The sequence below is a fragment of the Sminthopsis crassicaudata genome, chromosome 1 (assembly GCF_048593235.1).
Source record: "Sminthopsis crassicaudata isolate SCR6 chromosome 1, ASM4859323v1, whole genome shotgun sequence".
NCBI lineage: Eukaryota > Metazoa > Chordata > Mammalia > Dasyuromorphia > Dasyuridae > Sminthopsis > Sminthopsis crassicaudata.
Window position 1 is genome coordinate 393,874,871 of NC_133617.1, and position 23,081 is coordinate 393,897,951.

A 23,081-nucleotide genomic window follows, 5' to 3' on the forward strand; every position below is an offset into this window, starting at 1 on the left:
CAAGAGGGAAGAAGTTGAAGCAGAGGACGGGATCCAAGGCATAAGGAAGGTGCTCCAAAGATTTTTGTTAAGTGGAATTGAACTTGGTTGACTCTCTAGACAAGAGTTATTGAAACTGAAATTAGAGTTGTTTAGGGGGAAAATACAGGAGAATAAAATAAATGATCCTTTCACAATTTCTCCCTTACTTTCAAATGTATTATCCACCAAACTTAAAAAAAAAATACATTTCTACTTTTTCTGTGTCCAATGGAAAGCAAGTTCATTTTACTATCAGGCTAAACTAGAGGGAATAAGGAAGATAAATGGGAGTGGTCCCTTTGCCAGACTTATTAGGAATAACAGCCCCTCCTGTTTGTATAGTGCTGTTTACAAAGTGCTTCCACTCCAAGAGCTGATAGAAAAGTTCTCTGTAAAGCTGTAAAGGATTATATAAGCATAAGATTACATGCAATATTTACCCTGCCTATTTCACAGAGCTTTTAGAAAGGTTATCATTATTCCTATCTGACAGATCAGGAAATTGGTTTAGTGAAAGAGAAACAGGTCATCCAGGGATTAGATTGTGGCAGAGATGGGAGTAGATTACAGATTACTGGTCTTCTGAGTCCCAGCCCAGATTCTTTCCATTGTTTCCCTCCTCCAAATAAAGCAATATGAAGCTTTAAAAAAAAGTATTTTGGTTTGAGGTAGGGGTTAGCAGACAAGAGAATGTCTGATAAAGGAAGAGAGGGTCTCAATTCCTTTTCTTCATACAGAACCTGAGTCTCAGCAACGTGGCAAAATTGCTTGGACGAAATGTAGCTGACCTTCGGAAGGCCCGGAGCCATCCAGCTGTAAGCTCTTGGCTCCAAAGCCAAAACCAGTCGGCTCTGGAGGCCTTGGGGTTTGACCGAGCCCCGGAGCACCTACACGCCAGCCCTGCCACCACTGGGAAGCCTCCCTCTGCTTGGGTCACTAACAAGGGGCACAACTCTGCTTCCCCTAGTGGGCACACCACTCGGGCCACCACCTCTGGTAGGTACCCAAGACCTCAGCAGCTCCCAGTGAGCAGCTCCAGGCCCACTCCCCTCGATCCGTAGTGCAGCTTCAGGCTCTTTGTGTCTTTGCTTATAATTTCCTTAGTGGTATCTGTGGCCTCCTCGGTGCTTCATTTTTTGTAGCAATCATCATCTCCCATCTCCCCTCCTTTGATAGTACTTTATTACACTGCAGTATCTCATGTTAACTCTCATTTAGCATGGAGATTTCCATCCGAGAGGAAGTTGTGTAGGAAGGAAGTATAAGGCTCCCCAATCACCCTCAGTCTCCAGGAAAAAACATTACTTAAGCCATAGTACATACTTTCCTCTTCTACAACCCTATGAGGCATAGGGAGACCAAGCTTAGGGGAAAAGGGGGCTGCTCTGCCCAGGCTGGTACTCTGAGCATGGAGTTAAGGGGTGGTATAGGGATGAATTAAGAATGGAAACAGCTATCAGCTGTATCACGGCTTCATCGTGTTACTGAAATGTTATGAATTCTGAGAACTGAATCAGACACACCCACACTCACGGATAAGAAATAAGCCATAAATATAAGCCACATTTTAAAAAAAATTTAAATTTTAAAATATTCTTTTAAAAAAAGCAATTAAAAGCTTTTAAATGTGAAAGCTCTTAATTGCCTTTTTAAAAAAGAACATTTATCCTTCCCCTCCAACACTGGTATGTTTAATTGAGAATATGTTTCCAAGATTCAAACTGGTGCCAATTTCTCCTCCTCGTTTCTCCCTTCTAGGCTGCTGTGTCCTGACACCTCTCCACCTCTTCAATGTTTTTGGCTTCCCCATAGGCCTTATCTTAATCTTGAAGCTCCTTTGATACTCCTGGACAAGAATTCTCTCCTTTTACCAACCACACCTTGAACTTCACTGTTCTCTTTGGATCAAAAACTTCCCTTTCCTAAAACATGGACCTTTTATATACTTCTCTCCTCCACTCCAAATGGACAAGGGTGCCATGAGGCTGACTTTGGCCCTGGCCTTTGGGAGGCCCGACTACATGCACTCAGAACCTTGGGAGGACCCATTGGAGAAGTGATAACAGGACTGCAAGGGGACCAGCTCAGAGACTTCTGCCCTTCCCTTCCCACAGGAGCTATCATCACAAATGCTCTTACCATCCCTGAACTTCAGCCAGAGAGGATTTGGACTGAAGGCCATTCTGGGGGCAATTCCTCAGGGACTGGACTCGTCACCTGAGCTGACTGGACTACCCTCACTCAAGAGGAGGGCTCACCACTGTCCATAGGCTGGAGACATAGGGCAATTTACCTGGGGCAGTCTATGTGCTTCTCAAGTTTTCTTAGGGTTCAAGAGGGCATTAATCCAGGCTGAACATGCTTAGGAACTACTTGAATGCCTCAGATGCTCAGGCCTCCCCTAAAAAGTCACTGCACCTTGGTCAAGAACTGTGATTCTCTACGGAAAGCTCAAAGATTTGCTATCTTTATGTTCTGATTTTAATAAATGTGAGGTTCTCCTCAAACTTGTCTACCACTCCTTCCCTTTCCTATACTTCGAGGAGGGGGCAGTGGACCCCCTTTCAGACTCCCAGAGAGACTTGTCCATTTGTCCATTACAGTAGAGGTCATCAGACATTTCCCTAAAGCTTTGTTTGGTGACTCAGTCTATCTCTCCCCCTTTCCTAATCCCATTCTCTGCAATTTATTGAGTCCATCAGCACTGGAGGTGGGAACAGGGAACTACGACCTCAGGTCCCCAGTGATATGTCAATATGGGTTAGTGACCCAGGTGAGCAATGGGTCAGGGTCTCTGGCAGAGGAGTCTAATACCCCATCTACGCAAACTTCAGGCTTTCAAGCCATTAACCAAAACATTAAGAAAGTCCAGGATTAGGGAAGAAGATAGAGAGGAAGGACATGACCATTGCTTAGATCTGTCCAAGTACCTCTCATCTTCACCTAGGGTCCTACCACACAAACACTGAAAAAGCACCTCCTGCCTCTTCCATTCCTCCCTATGAGGGCCAGGTAAGCCCTGGGACACCCTGGCCCCTTTCTGAATCAGCACCAGCCATCAATGAGCTGTCATACAGCAATCCCCCAAAAGTTCAGAGGCTCCCAGAGCCCCAAAAAGAGGCCCCAGTCAGGGGTGGGACTGGGGCCTCCTACTTCCTCTTTCTAGGGGATTTTATAGACCCTGGGCCTCTTGTTAGCCCTTCCTTTTTATCACAAAAGCACTTTGAACCAACAGAGTCTACCTTACACTAATATATAATGACTGATTTCTCAGGACTTGGGGTTTGCAGAGGAAAAGAGCTGAAGACACTGGAGAGCAATGGACACCAGAGTCAGGAGCACTCACCTATTTCTCCCTGTCCCCCAACTTCTGCTCAAGCCAAGTTCCAGTTCTAGCTCTCATTAATATGTCCAGCGAGTTTGCTCAGATCTCTTCCTATTTCCCTCTCTGTATGAGGTGTAAAAGATGACGTTAAAGATCTCTTCCTCTTCCAGTTCTATTAATACCATCTATCCAGCTTAAAAGCTCACATTTATAGAGCTCTTGGTTGGGGAGCCAAACTTCCTGGAGATGACAAGGCTCAGAGTATAAAGTTGTTTCTTTTATTTTTACAACTTCCTGGAATGAGAGAGGGCCAAAGCCCCGTGCAGACTTCCCACACTCCCAACCAAGAACACTGCTATCTAATTTTTGTTCCCAAGGTTGATGATGATGTAACCATTAGGGATCCCCCCAGTGAGCCCAATGCCCAAGGCATTCAGGCTCTCCTGGCGTTGCTTGATGATCCATTCCCGGATTGGAGAGTTTTTCTCCTCAGCCTTCAGCCCCTTTAGGTTTTGTCCCAGGAGTCCACGTACCTCTTCTGGGGTCAGTGGCTGAAGGATAAATCCAATGTCTTATTGAGGGTCCCAGAGCCCAGCCTTGGGATTTCTAAGGACCCCTCCTAACTCCCTCCAACCCATCTCTCCTAGAATAGTTGAGATAGGAAGAGGTCTACATATGCATAAATACTCCCCCTACCCAGGTCTGGAGGGCCTGGGTTTTAAATCAAGATCAAAACTGAGGATTTAAGCTGCCTTCAACTAAGCCCTGAACCTAACCAGGACCATTGCCACACCATCCTCACCCTCAAGGTGGTCCCATGTGCTGGTGCTTCCCTTTGATCTCCTGTGTTAAGATTCTTCTGCCTCTGGAGACCTTCCCTCCCCTTTCACCATCCCCAATAAGTTGAAGGTTCTACTGTACCAAGATGGCCTTTTCTTGTAGTTTCATAAATGTTTCCATGTCCATGTTAACATTCTTTTGGCTGAGATCCTTAAGATCTTGTGTGGGGGCTCCACCTGGGGGGAGGAAGGGAGAGAAGAAGGGAAAGAAAGTAGGGAGCGAGGGAAGGAGAGACAGAGAGAGAGACATAACTGAAACAATTGTATAACAACATATTTCAAAGCCTAACTAAGGGGACTTTGGGGTACTCTGCAAGTCTTTTTTTCTGAACCTCAGTTTCTTCTTTTTTAAAATGGAGGGGTTGGACTAGATTTCCAAGGTCCCCTCCAAATTTGGTGTTTCACGACTTTTCTGACCCTTGAGTCACTCGGGTGGGGATGGTGGTGGGACGGGGAAGTCAAGAATTAAAGGTAGCTCTTAGAGGTCATGGGGCTCAGAAATACTGAGTTTCACTCCTGGCTCAGCTAGGTCCTGCATGGATGTGAAAGGAGAATCAAGTGGAGGTGGTATCCATGGGAAAACCATAGCCAAATCCAATCCACTTTCCTCTGTCTCTTTATTCCCTTTCTCTAATCTAATTCTATTTCAGAGGAAATAGAATCCCAGAGTTGGAAGTGACTTCAGAGATCATCTAGTCTAGCTCCCACCTTGTAACAAGTCTGAAAAGGGATCAACCAGTCAATCTTTGAAGGCTTGCCATGATGGGGAATTCACCACCTCTTAAAGCAATGTGTTGTACCTTTCATGGGATAAAAGGGTCATATATAGAGATCTGAAAGGGGTCTCACAAGTCATCTGATTCAACCCCTGAAAGAGGTTATCTACATACAGGTATTAAGTTTCCAAAGTGTGAGGCGTTACCCAAGAGTACATACATAGCCAGTGTCAGGTCTGGGATCCAAACCCAGATCTTTTGACTTCTTACACAGTGTTCTTTCCATTGCACCACACTGCCTTTCACTTTAATTGTTGAAAAGTTCTTCATATCAGGCCAATATTTGCCTTCCTGTGACCTCTCTCCACTGGTCTTTGTTTTATCCTCTGACACCAAGCAGAATAAATTAAATTTCTATTGCCCACAGTACACCTTCAATATTGAAGGGAGTGAACATAAGACCATGAATTTAGAATTGGAGAGGTCAGTTAGTCTAACCTGAGAAAACTCAGAGGAGCTTAGAAAACTCTGTGACCAACCAAAAACACAGAAATAATTTGTGACAAAGTTAGAATTTGAACCACAGTCCTTTGACTGTAAGTCTAGTGTCTTTTTTGATGGAGCATGTATTTCTTCTCTACCCCATCCCATTCCCAACAAATTCTTGCCCATTTCTACTCATCTTACTCCCTTCCTCCTCTCTCCCCAGTCCAACTTACCACGAATCTCATCCTGCCTTACCTAGATAAGGTTGGATTAGCTTATAATATTTTGGGAATGATATGTCTTGGAAGGCAATCTTGGCCTTTGGATAGAGGATATTCTTCTGTGACTGGGAACAGGCAGATGGATTCAAGGAGTTGGCCATTCTAGGAGCAGCAGAGAGAGAGAGGGAAAGAGAAGGGTTATAAGATTAGCAATTATTTACTCCTCCTACCCCAACCCACCACTAAGGATAATGCTTCCACATAATCAGGCAAAAAGCTACTGTCTTAAGATAATAGATAGCTAGATAGAGATATATACACATATACATAAATATATACAAACACATAGTTGCATGTATGTGTATATACACATACACATGTATACATAGACATGACCCCTGTGGGTACACACATACACACATCTTTTATTCTCCTTCCATGTTCTCCCTGCCAGATCTCTACAAGCACCATACAGTTATCCCTCCATACCCAGAGCTAACACGGGAGTATTCCAAAAGGTTTTGAATCAATTTTGAGAAAATTAAGAGGCTCTAAATTCCTAAAGCAAATTGTAGGTATTTATAGAATGATAGATAAGTTATATCGTACTACTAGCTATTGTCCTATATCTCTTCTCTTTTTGTGGCTAAACCAACTTGTGAAGATCATCTACAATGATGTTTCCTCTGACTTTTTTTTTAACTTTGCAATTTGACTTCTGAACTCATCATTCAACTTAAATTGCTCCCTCCAAAGTTACCAGTGATTTATTGACTGTTAAGTTCAGTAGTCTTTTGTCAATCTTCATTCTACTTAATATCTCTGCAGCCTTTGACTCTTGATCACAACCTCTTTTTCCTCCACATTTTCTTCTCTCCGGGTCTTTCTGATATTCTCTTAGTTCTCCTTCTATCTATATGTCTCCTCTCAATGTCCTTTGCTGGATTTTCCTTCAGGTCATATTCCCTGATGTAGGTCCATCTTGTTCCCTCTTCTCTCCTTGGTGAACTCATCAGCACCCATAGAACAAGGATCATCTCAATGCAAATGATTCTCAGATCTATTTACCCAGCCCTAACCTCTCTCCTAACCTCTAATCTCACATCTCCAAATGCTTATTGGACATCTCAAACTAAATGTCTTGTAGACATCTTAAATTCAAAATGTCCAGAACAAGACTCATTATCTTTTTCACAAAACCCACCCCTCTTCCTAATTTTCTCATTACTGTAGGAGGACCCCCACCAACAACAACTATAATAATAATAACAAGGGTACCATCATTGTCTTACTCACCTAGGCTTAGTCTAGGTGTCATTCTCAACTCATCACATCATCTGATGTTTTGTTAAGGTCTATCTAATCTACCTTTGTAACATCCCTTATATGTGGCCCCTTCTCTCCTGAGACATTACTACCACTCTGATGCAGGTCACAGTGACCTCACATCTAGACTATTGCAATCTCCTTTTAATTGACTTCCTGCCTTAAATCTCTACCCATCTTAACCCATCCTTCACTCAGCTATTAAAGTAATCTTTACTACTCCCCTATTAGATAAAAGCCATTAACACTTGGAAAAACTTACAAGATCTGGTGCTGAGTAAAGTGAACAAATCCAAAAGAACATCATTTATAGTAACAACAAGATTATGGGATGATCAACTGTGGTAGACTTGGCTTTTCTCAATAGTGTGGTGATTCAAGGCAATTCCAATAGATTTAGGATGGAAAATGCTATCTGCATCCAGAGAAAATTATAGAGATTGAATGCGGATCAAAGCATAGTATTTTGACCTCTTTTGTTTGCTTATTTCATTTTCCTTTCTTATGCTTTTTCCTTTTTAGTCTGATCTTGCACAACATGACAAATACAGAAATATATTAAAAGAATTGCCCATGTTTAATCTATATCAGACTGCTTACAGTCTTAGGGAGGGAGGAGATAAGTAAGAGAAGGAGAAAAATTTGGAACACAACTTACAAAAGTGAATGTTGAAAACTATCTTTACATGTATTTGGAAACATAAAATATTATTGAGAATTTAAAAAAAAACTCTAAAAATCCAATAGCACCTTATTGCTTCCAGATTTGCCTTTTAAAGCATTTATAATCTGCCTTCCTTCCTCTCCAGTTTTCATACATCTTACTCCCCTGCATGTACTCTGTGATGCAGTAGCTGGTCTCCTTAGTGTTCCTCAAATAAAACACTCTGCATCCTAGCTCAGTGTCTTTTTCACTGGCTATCTATCCCCTCCCTATTCCTGGTGTGTTTTCCTTCCTCCTCTTTACCTCCTGGTTTCTCAGCTAAAGCCTTAGCTAAAACTTCACCTTCTGCAAGGAGTCTTTCCTAATTCCCCTTAATGTTAGTGCCTCCTCCCTAAGTTATTTCTAATTTATCCTGTTTATCTTTGTTGTTTGCTTATATGTTGTCTCCCACATTCGACTATGAGAGCAGAGATTAGTTCATTTTTTGTTTTTGTTTTTTCCCCCCATTTCTTTTTATCTCTGGTGCTTAGTTCAGTGCCTGGCACAGAGCAGATGCTTAACACATGTCTGTTGATGATTTCATCTGGTCAGATCTCTTGCTCTTGCTCCTTCCAAATTCTGGGATCAGAACTTGGAGTGACCATGAAAATACCTCATTAGTAATTGGCAGGACCTTCTTACTCCCCAGTGTGAGCATTGGGGCCCAGCCTCTATATCAGGAAAGTAAGCACAGTTTATTTCAAGTCTACCCCACTCAGGAAAAGGTAAGCTTTTCTGACAATAAGAAATATTTATTTTTATTTATTTTTTGGGGGGGAAATATTTTGTTTATACCCTTAGATTTCTCAATAGCTAGTCCAGAGCCTTCCACATAGTAGGCACTTAATAAATGCTGATTGAATTAAATTAATTTCCTCTTCAATAGTACCACAGGAAGGATCATTTCTTTATAAGCTTTCAATTATTTGAGTTAATGTCCCAACCCATAATGACAGTGGTTTTGTGATCCACCGACTGGCAGATTGCCTCAAAGTCACCTTGGTTAGGCTTTGAGATATGTTGTTATTATCAGTTATTTCAGTCATGTCTGACTCTTTGTGACCCCATTTGGGGCTTTTTTGGCAGAGATACTGAGAGTAAGTAGTTTGCCATTTCCTTTTCCAACTCATTTTATAGATGAAGAAACAGAGACACAGGGTAAAGTGACTTGCCCAGAATCACACAGCTAATGAGTGTCTAAGGTCGGATTTGAACTCAAAAAGATGACTTTTCCTGACTCCAGACCTAGTACTTTACTGTGCCATCTAGCTGCCCTGCAACTAGGTTTGGCTAAAATGGCTTTATCTTCCCCTAGTGGAAGATCAAATCCAGCTTTCGACTCTTATTAGCTATATGATCCTGGGCAAGTCACTTAACCCTATTTGCCTCAGTTTCCTCATCTGTAAAATGAAGGAAATGACAAACAATTCCAGTATTTCTGCCAAGAAAACCCTGAATGAGATCAGGAAGATGTAGCTGAGATCACTAACAGCAACAATGTGTCAGACGCTATATTAAGTGCCAGGGACCCAAAGAGAGACAATGAATCTATGTTCTTTAAAACATGCTCTGGGCTCCGAGGCAGAAGGTGTGGGGAGGGCTACTGGCTCCTAGCCCTGTGCTCACCTGAGGGCAGAAGGCTGTATGGAATTGAGCTGCTCTTCGGTCAGACGGCAGAAATATTTGGAACCAATCACGTTCAAGGCGGTGACATTGAGGGGCCCCCCGCTTTGGATATAGCGATTAATCACTAGCATAGCCTATAATAACAGAAGCTCAGAATTACAGGATTCATGAAATCAAACGCCTAGGATTCTAGGGGATGCAAGGGAATTTGAGGCCATCTAGTCTGACTGCGTATCCAGCTTTCAGGAGGCCAGATGCTGTTGATTAGGGACTGCAGGTCTGGGAGCTGGGAAGAGCACATCTTAGAGAATACCAACAGAGACACCCTACAGGGGTATCTGTTACAGAGAGGGGAGACCTCAGGACAATCCTCACCAATCAATTGATTAGAGCAGCTTTATATTCTTCCTTAATAACCTTGGGACCTCCCTCCTTCCCAGGGCTGTCATGAAGGTCCCATGAGATCATGGATACAAAAGCCCTTCATATACTAATCTACAGCTCCAGCCACATGCAAAGAAGAAATTTTTTTTCTTAATTCTTTTTTCTTTTGGTAAGAAGGAACAATGTATGGACTGAGGCCTTTATTACTTCATTCTGCTGACTTGTAATTAAAGGGAAATTAAAGGGAATATCTCTCCATCCTGGGGCAACTAGCCTGTGAAAAGAGTTATACTTACTAACTGAGGCCCCCAGAACTCCCACCCAAATCTTGAACTATATTAGGGATTAGAGAGCCAAGAGATCACCAAATCATCGTTTTCAGAGCTGGCTTTGAGCAAGGTGTCCAGAGACTCCACGGAGGTTACATTCCACTTCCTGATATCTTCAGGGGTAACCAGCTTAAAAAGGCTGCCGAGGTTATTGATCACAAACTCAGGGTACCCATTTGGGTAGAGCTGGAAAGGGAGGAATTGTGTAAGAGAGCTTAGAATATTTCTTTTGCTTAAATGAATTCGAATCAACCCTCAATTTTTTGTGGCAGCAGAGAAGAGTGTGGAAAATCCCACTTGATTTTAAGATGGATAATCTTCCCCAAGATAATACTCTAATGGAAGATAATAAAAACATGAAATGAGTTGTATTCCCTGGGCACAGCAGGGTGGTTGATGCGGGATAACAGGGGGATTCAAGCCCCTGTTATAGATGATCCGCTAACTAGGTCACTCTTGAGTGGCTAATCTACAAGCAAAAACCCTGGCATCACAATTTCCAGAGCTCTCCTTGAGAAGCACTGCCCTCTGATAATCCAGTCAAAACGGAGTGGCAGGATGTCAGAGCCGGAAGGGAGTTCAGAAAGCCTCTAGTACAACTTCCATTTTATAAAGGAAGAAACGTAAAGGGATTTATCTAGGGTCACATAGATAACAAGGAGCAGAAGCAGGACCCACAATGTATTGAGTCGGTTTTCTCCAACTAGGGGGTAAAGCGGCTAGCTATTCTATAATAGCATGTAAAGACTCTAGCTAGAGGCAAATAGCAAATGAGAAGGGCTTCTTGCCTCGTGGGACCTTTCCAGAGAGGGTAACAATAGCTGACACTGATAGCATTTGAGAGATTGTTTAATATTCAATATCTCATTCAGTTCTCACCAGGGCTCTGGGAGGTAAATAGAGCAGTTGTCATTCTCCCCACTTTACAGATGAGAAATTAAGTAGTGATCACAGGCAGAATTCAACCTCTCCCACTCCCCCACACTCCATTTAAATGCCAAAGCTGGAGCTCTTTCCACTACAGATCTGATGAGTGTATGAAGAAGGAGGGACTTTGGGACAAGGGTGGAGGAGGCTGAAGCCCAGTTACCTCATCCAGTTTGTTCTTGAAGGCCCTTTCCTGTTCATAGGTGAAGGGGAGAGTCTTTATTTTGTCCAGGTTGGCTGCCAGCAAAGATGCATTTAGACATTCCCGCAGCTCCTTCTCTGAGAAAATCACCAGATCTTCATTTATCTCTGTGATCTCTTCCGGGCACTGAGCTGTGAGAACCACATTAGGTGGCATTAGTCTGAGCCTGTGGATGCTGTTCTCATGCTCTTCCCCTCTTTCCACACTAGTTAGATACCTTTTTTCTGGCCTTGACCATTTCCAGAAACGGTCCCCCTCCCTATCTCTGCCAGTGACTGACAAGTTTTGCCTTTGCTCCATCCCCAGGTTGGCATACCAGGATCCCATGTTGGGAAGTTCCTGATAGTTGGATCCATTGTACCAAGATGTGGTCACTGAGGGCTTTCCCCTCAGGAACCCGTAGACACTCACCAGCAGCCCGCCTATACCGAGAAGATGGAAGGTTTTGGATGAAGGCTCTCAGATTCTGCCGGGGCCAGGAGGGATCCAAGAGGTTCAGCCAGGAGATTACAACATTCTGAGAGATAGGGGCCATGTCTGAGAGGTAGCAAGGCTGATATATAGCTCTAGTGTGATGTAGGTCTGCTCTGACTCACTGTAGAATTCTATGTAAGTCACCAAACCTAGGGAATGCCCTCCCCGTTGATCTGACAGAGGTGATGTGAGAGATTCCAAAATCTCCCATTCCTCAAATTCCCCCATCACCTCAATTTCCTATATTAGAACCTTATCCCTTTGGAATAAGCATTACCCTGACCCTAGGATCTTCATAAAATGAAAAGCCCTTGGTTAAGTGAAGACTGTACCATTTAGAGGTAAAGTTTTGTGTTTTTTTGTTTTTTTTTTGTTAGAGTATGGGGATAGGGACAACTAGCTGGTGCAGTGGATAGAGAGCTGATCCTGAAGTCAAGAGGACCTGAATTCAAATCTAACCTCAAACACTTAACATTCATTTGATGTTTGACCCTGAGCAAGTCACTTAACCCCAATTGCAGAAAAAGAGAAAAAGGATGGGAGGGTTGGGAAGGCAGCAATAGTGTAAAGGGTGGGGAGAGGCAGGAAGGTGAGGAATTCAATAAAGTTTGTTTTTTCCCTCCAAGGGGCTTCTTCTGGACCCTTTCCCATTCATCTCCGTTAGGAACTACTCTTAGATTTTATTTCATACTGAGAAATCAAAGACTGAAAAATGACAGATGGTTATTCTCATAGACCTCAGGACCTTTAACCAAAGGAAGAAAGCTCTAATGGCAGAATTTCAGGCATCAACTTTCATGCCATTTAATGTGTCCATGTAGTCTGAGGCTTCTGCTCCACTCCTCAGAGATTCATATAATCTTCTTATATATCCGGATCCTGGTTCCGCCACCCATCCACCTTTCCTCCATCACCTCCATCACTTGTCTGTGATCAAGATTATTTTTCTCCTTTCTTCTCCTGGTAAGGAGCTCACCTGAGGGATGTTGCGGATGATACGCCTGTCAAAAACTGGTAGCAGCCCCCGAAGAGCGTTCAGGGTAGATACTGACCATCTGGAGGGGGGGCTGCACAGATGAACAAGTAGAAGTCAAAAGAATATTTGTGACTGAGAGAGGCTCTGACTTAGCCTAGCTCAGGCCCAGCTACCTCCCCCTTGAGCTAGAAGCAAACAAAAATTCCCTCAGGAAGACAGGAGTAAGATCACATATATACATATATATATACACATACATGCTCACTTATATATGTTTTCACGTGCATGCTCCTGTTGGTGCACCCCAAGTACACACAGAGACCCTCCCATTCACACTTCCACAGGCTCTGAAGGAGCTCCTTACCCATAGGGAGAAGCACCAGAGTATAGGGCCAGGTTGGCGGCCTCCTTCTGATCAAGACTGAAGGGACCCCCGCACTGTTCCAACCGAGGCAATAGCACTTCTGCAGAGTTGTTTATATAGCGTCCATCCAGGTCACAGGCCAGCTGGCCCAGGATACGAATGTCTTCCTTGCTGATGTGGGTGCCCAAAATGCCCTGTGATAGCAACCCAGCCTTCTCAGCCTGGCCCAATCCCTGAAATCTAGAATCCCTGCCAAAGCAAATCCAGGATCCCACTATTTTATATCCTCACTCTCCCACCCAAGTTCTTGACAGCTGGGGACAGTTTCCTGGCTAATTTTTTCCTGTCCCTGGGCAAGTGTCCATCTCTCTGGAACAGAATCCAGGCAAGGCCCCAAGGGTCTTAAAAATTAACCCATTTATTAATATCCAGCTTATGTTTTAGGCCTTTTTTATATTGTTTTCAATTTAGCTCATTACCAAATAATTATTTGTAATCCATCCAGAAAACAGTTTTCTCACATTGGAAATATAAGAAATATTTCTTAACATATATATCTATAGGCATCCAACTCTGTTCTAAGGAAGGTACACCCAATCTAAAACTTCTGAGTCTTTGTGTCCGTACCAGCGATTATTGGAGAGGTAATGTGCTATAGGGAAAAGAACAAGGGACTCAGAAAATTAAGCAAAATTTCGAGCTTCAGTTTCCTCATCTGTAACATGGGAATAACCATAGCACTTATTCTGGGCTGCTGCAAAGATCAATTGAGCCAATGTTTATGTCACTTTGCAAACCTCACAGGGCCCCATAAATAGGCTGTATTACTATAATGGCTAGCATCTATCATAGCTATCAGGGACTTTAAAAACTTTCTAATCCAACATCCTCATTTGGCAGGTCAAGAAATTATGTCTGAAGAATGTTTAGTGGCTTGGCTTTGGTTATAAGTTACATAGTATTATTGCTATGCAGGACACATAACTAAAAATCAGCACTTTCAATTTCCGGGTTCCCTCCCTCAGTCCCCTTTTTAAAAATTACTCTTGAGTCTGAATCTTTCCTTCCCTGCTTTCTGAAGAATAAAAGAGAGAAAGATAGCTCACATTTCTATAACATTTCTTAGAAGTAGGTAAAATAAGTATTATATTGTCTTTACAGAAGAACTGAGGCAACTTGCCTAGAGTCATGCCATAAGTAATTAATAGAGCAGACATTCCAAGCCCAGTGTTCTTTCCCCACCACCATCTCAACAGGTGTTTTAGCCTTTTCCCTTTCCATTCCTAGACCATCTTCAAGGCCAGCCTCCTCAGCACCCTGTCAAATGCAAAGTCTAAAGCATCATCAGGGATATAGTTTGCCAAATGGCAAGATAATCTACAGAGTTGGCTCTGACCAATAAGTAGCTGGAGTATTGGCCCAACTTTCCCTGGCCTTCCTTACATTCCTCCCAAGCTCTCCCACTTTTCCCCACTCCAAACTCTAAGCTCCTTACCAGACAAGTCAGGGCCTCCGAAAGCAGTTTTGATCTCAGGGGCGAATCTTTCTGGAGAACATCCAGGTTGGACTCTCCCACCCGAATGAAGAAATGTTTGCAGTCTCCAGTCTTTGTATAGGTAGAAAGGCTGAAAGGAATCAAAAGCATATTCTCATAACACCTCCTGGAGAATTTCACAGAACCATAGATGCTCAAAGCAGGAAGGAAACTCCCAGGATACCTAAGCTAATCTCCCATGATATGCTTGCTCTCTCTCTATAATAATGTTCATGACAGGTAGATCGATCCTTCAATTTCTTCTCAAATTTCTTCTTTTTCATAGATGGGAAGTTTGTGACATTTCAAAAACAGTCCATTTCATTGTTGGGATATCATCAATCAATCAAAAAACAATTTATTAAGAGTCTACTATATGCCAGGCACTGTACTAAGGGTGAGGAATACAAAAAGAGGCAAAAGACAATCCGTGCCTTCACAGGGCTTACAATCTAATATTGTCCAAATTGGCTTCTTCCTAATTCCACCAGGCCTAGTGCTCCTCAATCCCTCACCTCAGCTTCAAATCCCATAAAACAAGCTTCCACTGTTCTTAATATGGTAAAAGACAGAATATTGTGTTTTCCCCCGAGTCTTCTCTTCTCCCAATTAAAAGATCCCCACAATAGTGCTGGACTTGACCAAAAACTCAGCTGTCATGGTCCTTAAGTCTTCTCAACATCCTGACTGCCTTTTTTTAACCACATTCTAGTCTGTCTATGTCACTCTTATGATGTGACCAGGTCACAAATGGTCTATATAGCCCTAAGCTTGGAGTGGTACCCACCAAGCCAGAGAAAATGCCCCTTTCCTCAGTGTTGGTAGGAATCATCCATGGCAATACATTAGTGTCTGTGGAACTTTGGGTAGATAATTGGGTGAGGGAGGGGGAGGCAAGGTAGCACCCACTCCTTATGAGAGGAACCACGCTAATGTGGCAGATCCATAAGATCTTAGAGCTGGAAAGGGTCTTAGAAATCATGTAATCCAACTATCCTAGGGGAGGAAACTGAATATGGCCTGGGGTACTTTGGATTTCTGACACATAACACTCATGTCTAATGCTGTGTCCTCATTATCTCAGGGTGCAAGCTTCGATAGAAACAGCCCTGAAATTTAAATACTTTGGAGGCAGTGTTTGTTTTTTCATTTGCGTCTTTATTCTCACCACCTAGTGCCATATCTCACATACGATAAGCATTTAATAAATGCTTGCTGAATATGCTAAACTGGGAAACCAGGAAGTCTGGAGTTCAAATGTTGTGGCGTGATATGGCACAAGTGACTTTGAGCCTCAATTTTACTTTACATAAAATGGAATAAATAGATTCCAAGGTTATTCTCAATTTTGCCCCTCTATGAGTCCATCTCACCTTAGAAATAGCACTATGTCCCTGGGGTACTTATCCAGGTCCTCAGGAATTCCATCTTCAGTGACTTTCTTGGCCAAACAGCTCAACTGCAGAGAGAGTAAAGTTTCTACTTGAGACTCTGTGAATCATCTGAGGTTGCCCCAATATCTCTTTCTCAGGGCTGAAATCCTCTCAACAGAGCTTTACTCTATGAGGCTAAGGCATGGCAGGTTCAGTTCTCATGTCATCAGTTTATATGTTAATTGTATTAATAATAATAATGCAATTTAGACTCCTAGAAAGTAGCCTTGGGTAGTGATATCAAGTCAGATAGAAAAGGCCAGTAAATAAAGTATGGGGGCCTTGAAGCTGCATATTGCCTTAGAAAAGTATATATTATGTTTAGAAGAATTGCACATGTTTAGCCTATATTGAATTATTTGCTGTCTGAGGGAGGGGAATGACGAAAGGGAGGGAGAAAAATTTGAAACACAAGGTTTTGCAAGGGTGAATGTTGAAAACTATTTTGCATGTATTTTAAAAATAAAAAGCTATTATTATAAAAAAAACTACATATTAACATTAACTAACATAATCACATAAAGAACAATAGAACAGGGAGCAGCTAGGTGCCACAGTGGATAGAGCACCAGTCCTGAAGTCAGGAAAACCTGAGTTCAAATCTGATCTCAGACATTTAATACTTCCTAGCTCTGTGACCCTGGGCAAGTCATTTAACCCCAAGTGCCTCAAGGAAAAAAATAATAATTATAATTATAATCTGTGTTCTATTATTTTTTTTTCTTACTTTTTTATTAAACATTACAATTTATTCTAGTTCAGGGAGCACTGAAAAATATTGCTTTGAAAGCATGCAGCCTGGCCAATAGTTGACACTTCTAACCAGCAGGTTAAATGACTTGATGGAAGTCATACAACAACAATTATATCCTGGAATCAGGAATTTTGAGTCTTGAATCCTTTTGAGTCTTGAATCCTGACTCCGAGGCCAATACTCTGTCCACTAGTGTCACGTAGTTGTCTTTGATTCTCTCATCCAAGAAATAAATTCAAGGGATAGTGTTGGCTTGAATTATACCCAAGCATTATACCTGGAGTTAAGACATCCTGAGTTCAAATCCTCCCTCAGCTGTTTACTACCTATGTAACCCTGGGCAAATTACTTAAGTTCTCTGTGCCTCAGTTTCTTCCACTGTAAAATGGGGATATTAATGGCACCAATGTTCCAGGGCTGTGCGGAAGATAAAATGAAGTTGTTGGGTTTTTTTTTTTTTTGTTTGTTTGTTTTTTTTATGAATGATAGCTATTATTAGCCCTAGCAGAGATCAAGACCTTGTGGAAAGGCCAGGAATGGCACTGTCCAAGCCTGTCAAGCTGTACCGGGAGGAGAGATACAACAGACAGAGCCAATACCAGCTTGATCTGCTTCCCAATTTTGTCTGGTTTGAGGTCTATTGAGGATGTACTGAGAAAGGTGGTCCATTTGGTCAGCAGGTTTTTTTTTCCACTATCTACCATCCCCACTCCGACCTCCAGACAGACAGACAGAGAGACAGATGGATAAAGCCCACTGACCTGCTCTGCCTCCAATGTGACATTCTTCTTTTTCATGATCATGGCTAGCTGTCGCACTTGCTCCACGTTCAAGCTAGAGGCTGATGCGCATGTGAAACCATGTAAAATATAGGGGGAGAGGCTGGAAAGGGAGAAGAGGTTGGGTCAGTCTGAACTGCATCTGGTCCAGGACAAGTACCAGCTATATCACAAGGAGCAAACACTCCTATTGGGCATCTTTCATAATGTCTCGACAATCAATAATTATTAATTAGTGATGACTTTTTAAATAAAATTTTTATTTTTTTAAGTAACAGAAATCTGTTTTCTCTCTCTCCTATTCCTGCAAACTTTTGGAAAAAATAAATAAATAAAAATAAATTCCTTGTAACAAATATGCACTCAGTCTGAAAAACAAATTTGTTTGTCATTTTAAAAAAAATTTTCAATAGAGGGTGGTCTCCTAGTATAGCAGAAAGACTACTTTGGTCTTGGGAGTCAGAAAACCTGGTTCAAATCTTGCCTCTGACACTTCTGCAGTTATTTAATGTTCCTGGGTCTCAGTTTCTTCATCTGTAAAATGAACAAGTTGGACCAGATAACTTCTGGGCTCTTCCAGCTCCAAATCTGTGACTATAATTAGAAGGTGTATCTGTAATGACTTTTGTAATAGTGAGCTCCCTTATGTGCCTGAGGATCCAGGAAAGCAAGCCTCTGACTGGAATATGGCATTTCAACTCAATCCAACTCTACTACATGTTTATCTTGGTTCTGGGTACATGGGGCAAGAGGAGAAACAAGGGACAAGGGATTTCAAGAGGCTTGGGACTCTGACCTAAGAGAGGTGGGCAGTGGGAGGAGAAAAGGAGACAGAAAGGGGATTGGGAGCTGGGAAGACTTTTCTAATCTAATTCATCCTAAATAAAGACATCTAATCCAAGCCCTCTCGTTTTGTAGCTAACATAGAGACAGCTTTAAGGCTTATAAAGGACTATATGTGTATACACATGCATCAGTATATAGGCACATGTGTTATGAGTATACCTAGAACACATGTGTAGGTGCCTGTTGTGCATACATGCACACATGAAATCTCACTGGATTCTCACAACAGCCCAGGTGTTCCTCAGTGAAGGAACCGAGATCCAGAGGAACTTTGGCCAAGCTGTTTCATAGGTAGGATAATAACAGAGCAAGGATTCACACTGACATCTTCCGGCTGCAAATTCAGGATCCTACTTCGTTCGTTGTTTTCTATGTTGTCTGTGACCCTGCCTTTGAGGAGCTGATGGGCTGAGAAGAAATGGAGGAGGAAGAGATCCAGGTGTAAGGCCAGTCCTGGCTGAGAAGAGCTCACACACTGGCTGGGATGATGGAACACATATGTAGAAAAGTGAGAGGATGACCTGGAGGAAGGGTAGAAAAGGGCTGCATCCAGGGGGGGGGTGTATGTGTGTGTCTGTGTGTGTATTGTGTGTGTGTGTGTTTTCCATCTTTGTTTGCCCAGTGAAGAACTCTGAATTTTTTGTGGCTTAAACTTGTGATTGATGAAATCTCACAGAAAAAGAAAGGGGAAGAGGGAATTCCAGGGGTTTGGATTAGGGGGAAAGTTGGCAAGAGCCAAGGTGGGAATGAGTTTATAAGATAGACACATCTGCCAAAATAGTGAGACCTGATGATAGCAATGTTCACCATAATAACATTTCCCTCATTCATTTGATACTAATAACCTCCATTTTTGAGCAGAACAAATAATTCATAAGCACCTATCAGGGACTCCCAAGGCCATGGCCAGAACCTAGGGAGAATGGGGAACTCACCTATTAAAGTCAGACACATTCTTTATCACTTCATCGAAAAACATGGCTGCCTGGGGAAATAGGAAAAGTTTCTCGTAGCAAAATGCTCCATCCTCTCCCCCTGCCCCCCCACCTGGAACGCTATCTTTTCGACAAATGAGTCCCCCTCTCCCAAAGTGGGATTCAATTCACAATGTTGGGCAACTTCGGGAAAACTGGCCAGACAAATCCTTAGGATGTCACTATTCAGTGCTTCTGGGGATAGGATAGTATTGATGGGTTTTGGAAGGTATTTCATTGAGACATAGGTGATAGGGAATAAAGAGATGCTGAAAAGTGCTTATTAAACAGTTGCTTCCCTTTTAAAAAGTGAGATAATTCCACCAGTGTCTTCAGAATATATCTCATATCCCCCTCCTAACTCTTCTGGAGACTCCAGATCACCATAGAGAAAATGCAGCAGAGTAGGCTCCAGGACCTCAGATAATTTCCCATGAGCCAGTTTTAAAGAGCCAAGAAGTCCAGGGGAGATGAAGGTAGATGAGGTCCAGATGCATCACCTGTACTTGGGTCCACTTTTGGCTGTTGAGGTCATCCAATCTGGGGTGGTCACCAGAGCTGAAGACCAGCATTGCACTGGGTATCCCACTGGTGAGTGTGTCTGGCACGGCCCGCACCAGGGCAGTGGGGCTCGGGACAGCCAAGGCCAGCTAATGAGAGAGCACAAGAAGGGAAGAAGCCAGACAGAGCGCGGGATGCTGGAGCTGGAGCTTTATGGACACCTGAGCTCTAGTTCAGGCTCTGCCTCAATAGCTTGGACAAAATCATTACTGCCTTCTGGTCTTCATTTTTCAAATGGCCTAGATCTCCTCCATAGCCTACAGAGTTATATTCTATAGCCTACTATTCCATAGACTACTATTCTACAGCTGGTAGCTATATTCTATAGCCTACTATTCTAGTCTGTATTCTGTGTCCCATATTCTTTGTTACAGGCATCCTATGTTTTCAGTAAAAGTAGAAATAACAGCTCTTACAGCTGTCAGGGCCTGAGCCTCACCTGTTCCACAAATGCCGTTTTCAGCATGGCTGGGATGTGGGTAAGATGCTGAGCAAATTCTGGCTTTTTCACAGCTTCCAGGACTACATCTGGGGGCAGGCTCTGGAGCAAAGTGCTACTGAGGCCCGCCACCAGGCTTCCCAGAGCTGTTAGACTCTGGACATTTAAGACCTACATGGGGGGAGACAGATAAAAATAGCATCACAGGCCCCGTGCTACCTGCCCTTTTTTCTTCCTTTGTACTTTAGGCCCAGTTACCTCATAGCCAGAGTCCAAGAGCTTTTGAATGAGGGCACGGGCCTGCCCGGTGCTCCAGCCCTTCACCTGGGCCAGGGTGGGCAGAGCAGCCACCAGGTCCTGGCCACCGATTTTCCCCTCAATCTGTGGCACTGATAGCCCCACAGCTGTTTGACCCAGTCTGCGCAGGATGGCCTCTGAAAAGTTCCCAAAGCTACTCAGCAGCCCAGATGCCACCTGTAAGAGATCAAGTCTTAACTAAGGCACAGGACTGAGGCCTTGAACCTTGATATCCCCAACACAGACACACCTGGGGCAGGTAAATATCTGAAAATCACCAGAACTGTCTCGATTAATTAAGAAAATAATGAAATAATCCTAAACCACTGGGCTGCTTTTTGAATACAGGCATGAAGGTGATAATACCATCAGCATGATCATGGACAACAATAATTGACATTTATCTAGAGCTTTAAACTTTGTCAGACCTTTTGCCTAAGTTACCTAATTTGGGAGTGGTCAAGTCCAGGGAGAGAGGAAAATTCATCCTCCCTGGCTGGTCACCTAAGGAAAACACAGTCCTCAGGGCACTCATTACCTGTTTAGCTTCCCAAGATGGTGGTTCAGGAACTGACTTGTTTCCATCAAGCTGCAGACGGGGGTCAAAGCAAACCTTACTGAGTCTCTGGGCCAGGGCCAGGGCATCTTCAACCTTTGTGTTTCTCAAGGCCTCTGGACTGAGGTAACAGATGAGGTTGTCTGGGATCCTAGTGAGAGAATCAACTAATCAGGCAAATGCATTTTTAAGGGTCTTCTTATGGCACTGTGTCAGTGCCCTGGGGATGCAAATACAAAGAATCAAACAATTCTGTTCTCTATGAGTTAGTGCTAATGGAAGAAATGATAAGTACATGTAAAAATATATTCAGCATAAATATAAATAAACTCAAACATATACAAAGTAGCTAAACATAAGGTAGTTTGGAAAGAAGGCTACTGGGAAGGTCAGAGAAGGCTTCATGCAGAAGATGGTGTTTTAAAGGAAAATCGAGGAGATACCAATGATCCTTGGCCCAGAAAGGCTATATATCTTCAGTGACCCAGGGAGAAGCCTATTTATTCTTTTAATTTTCCACAACACCTTAGGGGAAGAACCTACGGATTTTTTGAAGGCCATACAGGATTCTACAACAGGCCTTCTCCTTGGGAATCAAGGAGAGAAACTCAGAACTTCACATATCATGGTCCTTTCCTCAATTTATCCCACTCCAGAGTGACCAGGGATGAAGGCGCTAATAGAGAAGCAAGGGAAAGCCGTCTCACCTAGAGAGGTTGAGGCTCGGTGGGGAGGTGAGTAGAGCTGTGTAAAACCTGGCTAGCTCTGGCATCAGGTGCAGCTGGCTGACCAGGCGGAGGGCAGCAGGGTCTCTTGCCAATATCTGGAGCTGAGAAAGAGAAGGAGAAAAGTAACTCATGGATAAAGAAAGACAAATGAAGTAGCAGCTCTTCTCAGGGCAAAAAATTGGAAATTGAGGGGATGCCCATCCATCGGGGAATGGCTTAATAAAGTATGGTGTGTGATTGTGACAGAGGATTATTGTTCTGTGGAAAATAATGAGCAGGATGCCCCCAGAAAAAAACAGCCTGGAAAGTCCTCCATGAATTCAAACAAAGTGAAATGGACTGTGTACAAAGCAATAGCAACGTACTGGAATGACCGGCTGTAAATGACTTTGCTATTCTCAGCAGTACAATGATCCATGATTACTCTCAAGGACTTAGGATGAACAAGCCTTCCATACCCAGAAAAGGAACTGATCGTGTCTGAAAACAGATCGCGCATTCTCCCTCCCTCCCTCTGTCCCCTTCTCTTCTTCTCCCTCTCCTTCTCTCTGGAGAGAGCCTTTGGCTGGTGCTCACTGGCTTTTGAAAAAAAGGCAGGTCTCAATGGATAGTCAGCCAACAGGCATTTATTAAGTGTTTACCATATCCATATGTCAGACATTGTCCTACACTCTGGAATCCAGAGTAGGAGGAATGGCCTTGGTAGGAGGTAGATGAGAAAGGAGCTCATAGACTCATTTTATGATCTGCAGACTCACCTGGGGACACCTTAGTGCCAGAACATCCTCCACCTACCTTGGGTTCATCTACCAATCTCTTGAGTTCCTCTACAGTGGCACGTTCCAGGAAGAAGCCCAGATAATTGGCCAACCAGGATGATGAATTTAGGCCTGGCACAGCCTCACCCTGGCAGTGGGAGCCAGAGTCTGAAATACAAGGAGGCAGAGAAGGCCTAGGTATGAGGCGTCCATCCTCCTCCCTTCCTTCCCATCCCGCCATAGCCCAACTCTGCTCTCAGACATTGCCTTTAGTCAAAAAAGAAGGAAGCTTCAGTATAAGCTGTCACCACAATACTCAATACATCATGGAAGTAAAGCAGAGCAGGGCCAGTGGTGTCTCCTGCATACCCAGGGATGAAGTCAATGGGACTGGTGAAAAGAAACCTGAACTTGAAGCTGGGAAATCTGGATTCTAGACCCAGCTTTGACACTTAATAATTACATGAACTTGGGCAAGAAATTTCTGTCTCTTCATTTGTAGA

General features: G+C 43.1%; 2 protein-coding genes across 11 annotated transcripts in view; one reads left to right on the forward strand and one right to left on the reverse strand.

Annotated features, from left to right (window-relative positions):
* LOC141549802 (mesothelin-like protein) overlaps positions 1 to 2,528 on the forward strand; it is a 55,182-nt gene extending 52,654 nt beyond the window's left edge. Inside the window, exons 24-25 of the mRNA XM_074279733.1 lie at positions 759 to 1,017; positions 1,780 to 2,528. Of these exons, the coding sequence (XP_074135834.1) occupies positions 759 to 1,017; positions 1,780 to 1,862 (342 nt within the window). The 3' untranslated portion in view covers positions 1,863 to 2,528. The remainder of the gene's footprint in view (positions 1 to 758; positions 1,018 to 1,779) is intronic.
* A 1,082-nt stretch (positions 2,529 to 3,610) lies between these two features.
* MSLN (mesothelin) overlaps positions 3,611 to 23,081 on the reverse strand; it is a 31,889-nt gene continuing 12,418 nt past the window's right edge. For 7 of the 10 annotated variants that reach the window (XM_074279735.1, XM_074279734.1, XM_074279736.1 and 4 more), the window contains 19 exons: positions 22,616 to 22,746; positions 21,800 to 21,921; positions 21,075 to 21,243; positions 20,498 to 20,713; positions 20,240 to 20,410; positions 19,740 to 19,889; positions 19,201 to 19,250; positions 17,402 to 17,522; positions 15,827 to 15,912; positions 14,415 to 14,544; positions 12,920 to 13,113; positions 12,556 to 12,646; positions 11,517 to 11,622; positions 11,067 to 11,236; positions 10,013 to 10,162; positions 9,264 to 9,397; positions 5,643 to 5,770; positions 4,268 to 4,362; positions 3,611 to 3,897 (listed from right to left, as the gene is read on the reverse strand). In XM_074279735.1, the coding sequence (XP_074135836.1) occupies positions 3,706 to 3,897; positions 4,268 to 4,362; positions 5,643 to 5,770; positions 9,264 to 9,397; positions 10,013 to 10,162; positions 11,067 to 11,236; positions 11,517 to 11,622; positions 12,556 to 12,646; positions 12,920 to 13,113; positions 14,415 to 14,544; positions 15,827 to 15,912; positions 17,402 to 17,522; positions 19,201 to 19,250; positions 19,740 to 19,889; positions 20,240 to 20,410; positions 20,498 to 20,713; positions 21,075 to 21,243; positions 21,800 to 21,921; positions 22,616 to 22,746 (2,606 nt within the window). In that variant the 3' untranslated portion in view covers positions 3,611 to 3,705. The remainder of the gene's footprint in view (positions 3,898 to 4,267; positions 4,363 to 5,642; positions 5,771 to 9,263; positions 9,398 to 10,012; positions 10,163 to 11,066; positions 11,237 to 11,516; positions 11,623 to 12,555; positions 12,647 to 12,919; positions 13,114 to 14,414; positions 14,545 to 15,826; positions 15,913 to 17,401; positions 17,523 to 19,200; positions 19,251 to 19,739; positions 19,890 to 20,239; positions 20,411 to 20,497; positions 20,714 to 21,074; positions 21,244 to 21,799; positions 21,922 to 22,615; positions 22,747 to 23,081) is intronic. The other 3 variants (XM_074279737.1, XM_074279743.1, XM_074279742.1) reach the window with 1 other exon arrangement.